The sequence below is a fragment of the Trachemys scripta genome, chromosome 2, assembly GCF_013100865.1.
Source record: "Trachemys scripta elegans isolate TJP31775 chromosome 2, CAS_Tse_1.0, whole genome shotgun sequence".
Lineage (NCBI taxonomy): Eukaryota > Metazoa > Chordata > Testudines > Emydidae > Trachemys > Trachemys scripta.
The window spans coordinates 67,716,085-67,726,960 of NC_048299.1; the positions used below are offsets into that span (position 1 = coordinate 67,716,085).

Below are 10,876 nucleotides of genomic sequence, written 5' to 3' on the forward strand. Positions count from 1 at the left end.
TTACTCAGTAATACAGTAGCTACACTGTAGATACTACATAGTGTCTACAACGTGGCTGATAGCTGGGTCATTAGTAGTGGGCCTTAGCACCACCAGCTCTTTATGACAAGTCATGCTTGCATATGGTCATTATGTACTGTACGTAAATTGGTATCAGCTGGTTAATAATGCAAGGACTCCTGATGTGGTGTTACAACTAGTCAGGGTCCCTCACTTGATGACCTTTATTTAGGGGCGTGTCCTTCTCTGTGTGTGATGCACACTATTATTAGTGGAGTTAAGCTTGCATGACTGGAGGAGACCTGACCCCACAGAATTCAAGGTCTCATTCAGACAGGTCTGGTTTCTATAACACTTATTTTTAAGCAGGAATATTGGACTGTGGGTTTACTTGCATTGAAGAAATCCTTTTCTCTTGAAAGTTGTTGGGTCCCTTGCTTTCTTCACTGATAATGCATTAAATTGCACAGTTCTAGAATGGTCAATTGTTGGCGTGAGAGGCACGTGTTACACTGTGAAACTCAGATCCAGGTCCTGGCATCTTCTGTGTTAGTTTCTCTTTACTTCTGACTGCTCCCCCTTCCAGTGCCCTATCTTACGTTTTCATTACCATACTTGTACTTAGCCTACACTATCACCTCTCCCCAGCACATCTTTTCCTGAAGTAACCATTAAAATTCTTGCTCAAATTATACAAAAAGACTGATTCCTGTCTGAAAAATTCTACACGTTTTAGGCTCCACAGAGCGGAGACCGTCATCAAGCTGGGGGGATAATTTAGAATCATAGAATATCAGGGTTGAAAGGGACCTCGGGAAGTCATCTAGTCCAACCCCCTGCTCAAAGCAGGACCAATTCCCAACTAAATCATCCCAGCCAGGGCTTTGTCAAGCCTGACCTTAAAAACCTCTAAGGAAGGAGATTCCACCACCTCCCTAGGTAACCCATTCCAGTGCTTCACCACCCTCCTAGTGAAAAAGTTTTTCCTAATATCCAACCTAGACCTCACCCATTGCAACTTGAGACCATTACTCCTTAAAATAGAACAACCACATTAGCAAGTTTAAACCTTCCCTCTGGCACTTCAGCACCTGAACTTGTGAACCCCATTCTTCTGTCTTCACACCAGTCCAGTGATCAACATCATCAATAAAATGTTTCCATATGCAAAGGTGCTCTCAGTGTTCAGACATATCCTTGGAAAATAATAAATAGCCCTGGCTGGCCACATGCTTACCTTTATTCCCTCGTTTATACATAACAGTGTAATGAATAGCTAGATGTCAGTGGGGCAGTGCCAATGTCAAAAGGCCTCTGGGCATCTGACCAAAATTTAAAAGCAAAACCAAAATTACAATAGTTGAAAGTGTTGAGCCAGTGAAAGACAATCCCAGGGGTCACTGGAGCTGTCATTAATATAGATTGAAACATCAGGGAGCCAAATTCTCTAAGTACAGCCTCTCTTTGTACCTGTACAATCACTTGTGTGTAGTTTTGTACATCAGTACAAATGAGATGCCTTCCAAGACACAATCACGCACAAGCACAAATGATTGAGGCCCCTTTTGAAAATACCAGTTTGACTTCCTGTCTAAAATTCCTATGTGGAGTCTAGATTTTATTTTACACTCTGGATTTTAGCTCTAGATCCTCCCCTGGTGTAAACAGGCATAGCCTCAAGCGCTTCAGTTGAACTGTGCTGGTTTACAGCAGCTAAGGAGTGGGCCATATGGTTTGAAGTCCAGAATTAACACCCTGTTCACCTAGAAGAGTCTTTATTTTAGGCTAGTGACTCCACACTTCTGGGGCTCAATCCTGTGAAGTTCTGAGCATTTTCAGTTTCCAGGGAAAATTGTGGCAGCAGGGGGTGTTCAGCACCTTGCAGTGAAATTCCCCATTGCAGAAAGCCAGGCCCAGACCTGTCCACTGTTCATGGCCCATTTAAACTATTTTGCATAAGCTTCTGCATGGTGCTAAAATTCACCACAGCATATATTTCTTGGGTGTTGAAAGTGAACCCATAATATTATAGTGCTCCTGGGCCAGATCCTTAAGGGTATTTAGGTGCCTAATTCCCTCTTTAGGCACCTGAGTCCACTATTTAGGTGCCAGTTAGAACTTGTCAAAATCAGTGCTTAGCTGTTGCCTACCCACATAGAGTTTCCACCTGTACGCGTGAGCAGAGCCACCTAGGTCCTGATGCTGTCCCACAGCTAACAAGCTGCACCGAACTCTTGCTTAAACAGAAGCCTTCGTGGGTTTCTCAGACTAGGCTCCTCCCCCCCCCCCTTTCCCCCCCGATGTCCCCAGCAAGGCCCGCTCCAAGAGGCATTCTCAGAGCACGCTTAAGATCCGCTGGTAGTCATAAGAGATAACCGGGACCGGATTAAGTTTGTGTGAGTAAGGCACTCCCCTGGGATGTGGGAGACCCAGGTTCAGATCCCTGTCCCAGTGAATAGCTGATAAGTGGAACAACTTCAAGAGGAGAGATTGAGCAAGTCCCCAGAAAAGCCAGGAGCCTGGTGTTAGGGCAAGCACCTGGGATGTGGGTGATGTTGGTTCATGCCCCTGCTCCAAATCAGACAAAGCAGAGGCTTCAAATCAGGCCTTCTGTAGCGCAGATAATTGCTCTGACCACTGGGCGATTGGCTGTGTGAGGGTGTGTCTCGTTTTCTACTAGAAAGGTCTGGGTTTGGGCTGCTGAGGCATGGGCTGACCTGGCTTAGGTGCTTAATGCCAGGAAAGGGTCCAGCTGAGAATCCTGAGCTGAAGGACGTGCCTAGCTCTAGCCTGTCAGTCAACTGCTTAAGGCCCAGATCAATAGGAGTTAGGCAGTCGAATGCCTTTGTGGATCTGGTCCTAACACCCTGACCCCCTCCTCCCCCCCAGCATTTCGCACCAGGCAGCTTCCCGGGCCTTCAAGGATCCCTTTCCTAAGGACCTAACCTTGCATTGTACAAGTGCCCTGGTGCTACCAACAGTCCCTGCCCAAAGAACTTACACACTAACATAAGACAAGAGACAACAGGTAGATACAGACAGATGGGGGGAGTGCAGGTAAATAGTGAGACAGTACTGGTCAGGATGACAGGCAGTCTCTGCACACCAGCAGCCTGTTTTGTTTTTGAGGGGCGGTGGGGCGGGCGAGGAATCAAGGCCATAACACAAAGCAAGTTGGACATTTTAAAATGAAGTTGGTTTTATTTTATCTAAGTCAGAAGGTGGCAGTTCTGTACATTATATTTAAACAATGGAACATGTCGGGAGTTATTAAACATTGAGCAAATGGAACCTTACTAACCATTCCACATGGAAAAAATTCACAGTGCAGCTGAGAACAAGGAGGCAAAGTTTGACAGTTGTAAATGCTAAAAAAGAGGTGCCGATACCAAAAATATATCCCCAGTTGGAAGCTACAGACAAGGTGTAATGTCAAGCTCTGTTGTGTTAGTCTTTCCAAGGACACACATTCTGTTCTTTTCCACTGAGGTTCACTAACATTGCCTGTGAAAACCCAGCAGTGGCATAGTACTTTTACAGACAACACACCGTGGGCTACTTCCTCAGCTGATATAAGTCACCATAGCACCATTGAAATCAATGGAACTATTCCAGTTTACTGCAGGAGAGGATATATCTTGATACTGTTACTTGCTACCCACACACATAGGGCGAAGAAAACATTTCTTCTAATACCATGAATATTTTTGTTTGTTCAGTAGCTATAAACAAGCCCTCATACTGGTGCATTTGTGAATAGTGTTTTCTTTATGGCTCGGGATGTCTGAGGCTTAAGTTTTAGCTCTGCTATCCCCCCTCCCCCGTCAAACAACAGCTAATTTTCTTTATTCTTCCAGATTTCATGGATGTACCTTGCATCATTCTTTAGCGCTAAGTGGGGTACTGTCTATTTCTAATCAAGATGCTAAGTGATAGGAATGAACTATTTGAGTGTTGTAAAATTAGTTTTATTTTCTCTTTAGATCTATACAAATCTACCTATATTTTCTTTTCTCTCTTTTGCCAGGTTTTAATGGTACGGTTTGCGTCTTTATTTGATGCGAAGGAACGTACTGTCACCTTTCTTAGTGGAAAGAAGTACAGTGTGGATGATCTGCATTCAATGGGAGCTGGCGATCTACTCAACTCCATGTTTGAATTTAGCGAGAAACTAAGTGGCCTGCAACTTAATGATGAGGAAATGAGTTTGTTTACGGCAGTTGTCTTGGTCTCTGCTGGTAAGGAAAGAAAGTTAATCTATACCTTTGCCAAACTTCGAATACACTTGTCATTAGAGCGAAGGCCCCTGTAAAATATATCCATTAAGCCAAATTAAGTGGGCTTGAAGGATTTAATGGGCCTTCTCTAAATTCCTGGCAGCCTATAGTTTAAACTTTTACAGCTCTGGCAAGGGGGAAATTGCATATGTGAAAAACAGTTCTGATTTGCAGATGTTTAGGACTTTTCTGCTATTACTCTGGAACCCAAACTTCTGTTTAAAAGAAAAGAAAAATATCTAGCTTTTGCTGCTGCTGTCTCACTGCTGTAGTAAAATATCCTTTCCGAAAAGTGTCCGCAGCCAGACAAATAATAGGTCAAGAGTGGGAACTATGGGCCTGATTTTCCCCTCACTTATCCAGTTTTACACAGGTGTAACTTGACTTGTGGGAAGTTACTCCTGACTTAGACCAGTGCAGGTAATTGGAGAACAAGGTGCCTTTTTACCTCAGAGATATCTTCAAAGCCTGGTACATAGTTTAGTAGTTTCACTTTTTTTGGTAAGGTCTCAATCTTGCAATTGGATTGGAACCTGTATTAACAATAGGGTTTAGTGAACCATACCTTGTGCAGTGGAAGAGCCCATCAAATCTTTAAAAAGATGAACAACCTCAACTATTGAAATCAGTGGGAATTGAGACACTCAATTCTTTGCTGGAGCTGACCTAGTTTTCTAAAGTTGTCACTTTTAGTCTGTCTGGAACTTGACAAAATACCTTAAAGACCATCAAATTGTGTTTTCTGCTGCCATAAAATGCTAAAATGTCAGAGTTGAGATTTGGGCCCCAAGTTGTATTCCTGCCACATCCCAAACTCTTGATGGTTTTCTTAGTATCACTGGGAGTTTCCAGGGTGCAAGGAACGCAGGACTGGGCCCTTAAACAGTTCCCAGGTTATTGATTTTTGAGTTCACCATCAGACCTAGCAATTCATTTTCTAAGGGCCACATGGTAAACTACTTACTCACATAGGTGAGCAATTATTCACTTGAATAGTCCCACTGGTGAGTAATCCCATTCTCTCCAATGTTGCTGCTGTGATACATTAAGTGTTTAAAAAACCAAAACAGCACCAGCAGGTGGAGACTGCAGGCCAGCTTCTACAGCTGTTTGGGAATGCAGCTTATTCTCTTCCTGTCCCCCATTTTGCTAGCCAATACATAAGAGAAGCTGGAGCAGGGGCCATGCCTCCCTTCCCATCCACCTTTTGATTCTACATGCCCCAGGAGCGTAGGGAGGGAGCTGTCCTTGTTCTCCCAAGTGTACAAGGGCTGCATTTTTGCCTGGTCCCATACCTGAGCCATGTGAGTGTGAGGACAAGGCTCCTTATACACTCCCACAAACTGTGCACCCACGTTCTGTACTTGAGACAGGCAGAATCTGAGTGGAATAGTTTTTCTTGAAAAAGGGAAGGAGGTTGAGAAATTTAGATAGTAAACATGTTCTAGTGCAGCAGTCTCCCGTGACGTGTTCTGTTATCAGGGCTTGCTAACTAACTGTAACTGGAGATAGGGCCCAGTCCTGTAAAGTGTTGAACTTGCTGTGCTTCCATTCATCAGGGCAACAAACACCTGGCTCAGATAGCTTCCCCAAGCCGATGATTTTCAAAAACAGGACCTGAGAGCTCGGCTCTTAAATTCTTTCTTAGACCTGATTTTCTGCAGTGCTGAGCACTTGCGGTTCCTGTTGAAGTCAATGGAAGCTGTTGGGTGCACAGCGCCTCCAAAATGTTAGGCTACTTTCATTATGCAACTAAGGTCCTGATTCAGCAAAGCACTTTAGCACATACTTTACTTCAAGCATGTGCTTAAATCCATCTCTCTTCAGTAAAGTACATAAGTGCTTTGCTTTGCTGAATATGTCTGAGCTTTGCTGACTCAGGATGTCTGAGCTTTGCTGAATCAGGGTTTAAATAGGGACGTGGGGAGACTCGCTTGAGGCACCCAGGTTTGAAAGTCTTGGCTTAAATTTTTTCCTATATTTGTTGATTTGGACAGCTGACTCGTAACTGCTTTTTATCTGCAAACTATGTCTGCCTGCCTTTTCTCTTACCCTCTTTTTCCCTTTAGATCGATCTGGAATAGAAAATGTTAACTCTGTGGAGGCGCTGCAGGAGACACTAATTCGTGCACTAAGGACCTTAATTATGAAAAACCATCCAAACGAAGCCTCTATTTTTACAAAACTTCTTTTGAAATTACCTGACTTGCGTTCCTTAAACAACATGCACTCTGAGGAACTCTTGGCCTTTAAAGTTCACCCATAGGCCTTTAGCTCTTATTTATACATGAACTTGCCTCATGTTAAGCTATATATTTTGTGCTAAAATATTTATTTATATATGTTTGTACAACTTGTTGGAGAAGAAAACCTCATTGACTCTGAGTGATTGGTAGATATTCCGTAACCCTGCAATAACACTTCAGAGGGAGTACTTTCAGTGGTTAGCAATGTGGCATTCAGAGTTTGTCAAGATACCCAGAATCATCAGTATGTTGACTGTTAAGTTTTTCACTCAACAGAAAGACCTGTCAGCTTCCGCTGGTGAAAATCAAAAGCATAGTAGCTGTGTGGGAAATGAGAGAAATGACAGTTGGGCTTTCCCATATCTAACTCATGTAGTCCTGCTTGTCTGGAAAGCTCTTACTAATTCACTCATGGTTTCACTGTTCTTACTCCATGAAATTTCATGGAATATTTCCAGTCCACGTCATCATTTAGTGGACATACACACGCCATCTGTATATAATGTAAATAGATACATAGTTGGTGTTAATGACTATATAAAGTACAGAATTGTGTGTTTGTGTATATATATTTGTGTATGTATATAAATTGTTCTACATAAAAATATAGACATAATTTCTTCACAATATTTTAAACTGTGAAGGAGTTAAACTTGCAAATGCAGCTGATCTATGGAAAGAACCAAAATAGATGCACTTTGTCTATTGCTGAACTAATTATCTGACTGTTTATAATTTTTAGAAAACAGCAAATTTGCATTGCTAGGCTCTATTGGTTAATATAAGAAATACTGTGGCACCAGAATTGCAGTCAGGTCCAACTTTATAATGAGAACTATTAACTGAAAGAGAATTGTTCAGGGTACTATTAGATTGATTATTTGTTGCAGCTAAGGTTCTTACCTTGTGCTGATAGTGGTTAAAAAGCTGTTGGACATTATTCAAGCCTTCAGTACAGCTGACTACCAGATGAGCAACAGAATCCATCAATTCCTCCTCAAGAATCAAGGACAAATTTCAGGAAAAGTGTATCCATCTAATATCCAGATTACAGGTTTGTTTGGGTTTTTTTGGTTTTTTGTTTTTTTTGCATGTGTATGTTCTGTGACCATTTCTTTCTTACACTACACCAATTTGCTACTTGACTGCTAAATAAGATTTGAATACATAATTGTGAGAGACACCTCTGTCTTTTCATGTTATTTTCCCCGCAGCATTAATATGTATATAAATATTGGAGCTGCATGCTTTTTAAAGAACATGTTTTGTGTACGCAAAACAGGTGCACTCGATTGTTGGATATCATGACTCGCTTAACAAAACAGAGGTTTGGGGCTCTATTTATTCCAGACACAAAAATTCCCAAACTTGAGGGTCTGTTTTGTATTCTGCTACTTTCCACCCTAGAAAGGGGGTTCCTCGTAGAGTTGCGTTTCTTCTGTTATAGCAGGAAGTGACACCACAGACTTGTGATTTAAAATGCCAAAGCAGTAATGTTATAAATAGTCATGTTACTGTCATATAGTGTGGGAGTGGAAAATGCTCTTTTTACCTTCATGTTTAATTGACTTATGTTCAAGTTTGACCCTCTAAGGTCTTAAAATTGTCTAACACTAATTGTTGTCAACTGATAGAGGGTTGTTGCTAAAGGGTTAATGTGATGTGTAAGGGTACAATCCCACAAACCTGATGGCAGAACTCCCATTAACCTTGCAGGTTCAAAACGCTATGGACCTGCTTCAAAGCCGGTTGAAGTCAACACGAGTCTTCCCAATGACTTCAGTGGGATTTGGATCAGGCCCTGGAGATCTGATTCTACACCATACAAGTCAATGGCAGTTTTGCCGCTAACGGCAGTGGGGTGAGAGGTTGCACTGTAGCATGAACATTGGGCCATCAGTTCTTAAGCAGAAATCTCAGTTGAAAGTGATGAGTTCTGCCCAAAAGTGAATGGCAAGGGAGCCAGACTAAAGGGTATCTGGAAAGAATGCAGCTCTATCCTTGCTTTTCCAAAAAGCAGAGGGGTGCAGCCTTTCCCAATAGCTCCCCCTCCTCCTCAGCTGGTGGGGCGAGAACTCTCCTGCTGTTTCAAACTACTTCAACCACTGGAGAACGGCCCCCCTTTTTAAAATGTTTTCAGCAGATTACATTTCTAGGGCATTTCCCCCTTGTTTCTGTAAACACTGCATTCAACCAATATTAGTTTTAGAGCTTAACTTATATTCTAAAATGCACATTTATGAAAGGACACAAGTGCATCATTTGTTTCTGCAAGGAATCAAGGTGGCTCTTTCATAAACCCTATTTCAAAAGTGACGGTCAAACTGACCCCTGATTTTGGGCTTCTTATAGAGGCCTCTTCACCATCTCTCTCTCTCTTTCTTTTAAAACTTATTATTATTAAGCCTTTAGGAATGTATAACCAGGACTGTGTAAGTATTGCTTATTCAAATTTTAGTTAGGTTCAATATATATGCACTAGATAGATATTCTGACTTGTGCAATTTCATTTGAATGAAATCTTCCTACATGTAATGCAAACAGAACTTATATCAGCTGAAAAAACCCCAGATTCATGCTGAAAGGTTTGATGAAAAAGAAAAAGCTATTCAAAATGGCTCTTATTTTGTGAGCTCTGTAACTGAACTTCAAACAAAAGTGACATTAGCCATGTCTTGTGAGCTCTTTCTTTTACTGTGTCACTGGTTATACACTTGTTAAATGCTGAGATAATCATCTTCAGGCAGGACACTGTAGATGGGACTTTTGCGGAATGATTAATATAACGTACTGTATGAATTTATTGAAATGTTCCTCTGATTTTACAGGTTTAAAAAGATTAAATATGGGCATTATGTCAGCAAACAAAGCTGTTTCCATGCTGTTATGTATTGCTATACATATAAAGTCTACATCGGGGAGGAACAGTCCATATGCCACTGCACAACAAATCAGAATGCCAGCTGGTGTAAGGTCAGTGGAGCTACACTGATTTACAGTGGCATAAGATACTGATTTTTCCTGCAAGGTGGATGAATGGTTGGTTAGTTGCAGATGATTTATTATTACAAACAGGGTAGGAATAGATTTCTATCATTTTAATGCTAATTTAAAACCTCTTCACTGCATTGTAACTGAGTAGGGTACATGGTTTGTTTTCTGTAAAACTAGTCTCAGGGAGACAAGTGCACACAAAAGCAACTGATTAGCTTTGATTTTCCAATTTAAAATTTGTAGAATGTCAATGAAGCGTTTATCATTTCAAGCTATCGGTTCTGGAGAGCTGGAAACACAATTTAAAGGGGCACTGTCAAATTTCCCTGAAAATTGTGTAGCTGCTGCTGCTAAACAAAATAATCACACACTCTAAAACCACCATTATTGAAAGAAAAGAGAGACAACTCTTGACATTTGGCTTTGTGCATTTGGCAGTATTTTGTGTATTGGCACTGCTTGCCGTGTAGCGTGGCTGTCCACCAAATCCTTCAGCCCTGCAGTGAGCTCCTCATGGTCTGAAACCTGTGCCCACAGGGAATCTTTGTGACTCCAGTGGTGTTCTGTGCTGGTGCAGGGAGGGGGTCTGAGGGGAGCTCATTGCAGACTCCCAGCCTTAAGCAGAGCACTTAAGCATGGGCCTTGGGAAGTTTCCCACTTTGTGGGAATCTCACACACAGCAGCATGGGGGAAGGGAGGAGGAGAGTGACAAAGTCCTCCAAAATAGGCAGGGAGCCAGATGAGAAATTACTTTTAATTCATTTGGAGAAACTAACAAGATTTCAAGTTGACAGTGCTGCTTCAAATGAGGATCTTGCCTTGCCTTGGTCCGAAATTCTGATTTCCAGTTGTTCATGCATTAACAGAAATAAATGGTACCTTTTACAAGGAAAACGGATCTAATATTGTAGTCAATATCTGGGTACAATGTATTATTAAAGTATAAATGAGCATGGGCATAGACAGTATCTCATCCTGTTTCTGAACCATCATCTAAAAACTGTGTGGGAGGTATGGAGAATAAAGATGATTTCTAACCAACTGCTTTGTGTTTTAATTGTTAAACACTTACTAAAAGTAAGTGGAAGTAATCATTGCATCCTTCCCCTGAAGAGCTTTCCAAGCCCTTAATCTTTGAATTCCTGTTTAGGTTGAAGTGAACACAGATGGTGACTCTCCTGAGAGTCTTCTGTCTTAATAAATTGTTCTCAAGTAACATCACCATGGTCCACTTGTGTGCTCGTAAACAGGAGGAGAGGCAAATGAAATGTGTTAAAAGAAGTTGCAATTAACATGTACAGAAGTCCTGCATCAGGGTGGTCACACTGTAGTTAAGATTGAGATAGGTACTCCTTTCTG

General features: G+C 41.7%; 1 protein-coding gene across 6 annotated transcripts in view; it reads left to right on the forward strand.

The window, feature by feature from the left end:
- NR1D2 (nuclear receptor subfamily 1 group D member 2) overlaps positions 1 to 10,558 on the forward strand; it is a 31,474-nt gene extending 20,916 nt beyond the window's left edge. For 5 of the 6 annotated variants that reach the window (XM_034760779.1, XM_034760780.1, XM_034760782.1 and 2 more), the window contains 2 exons: positions 4,028 to 4,238; positions 6,347 to 10,558. In XM_034760779.1, the coding sequence (XP_034616670.1) occupies positions 4,028 to 4,238; positions 6,347 to 6,543 (408 nt within the window). In that variant the 3' untranslated portion in view covers positions 6,544 to 10,558. The remainder of the gene's footprint in view (positions 1 to 4,027; positions 4,239 to 6,346) is intronic. The other variant, XR_004644475.1, reaches the window with a different exon arrangement.
- Positions 10,559 to 10,876: the final 318 nt, after the last annotated feature.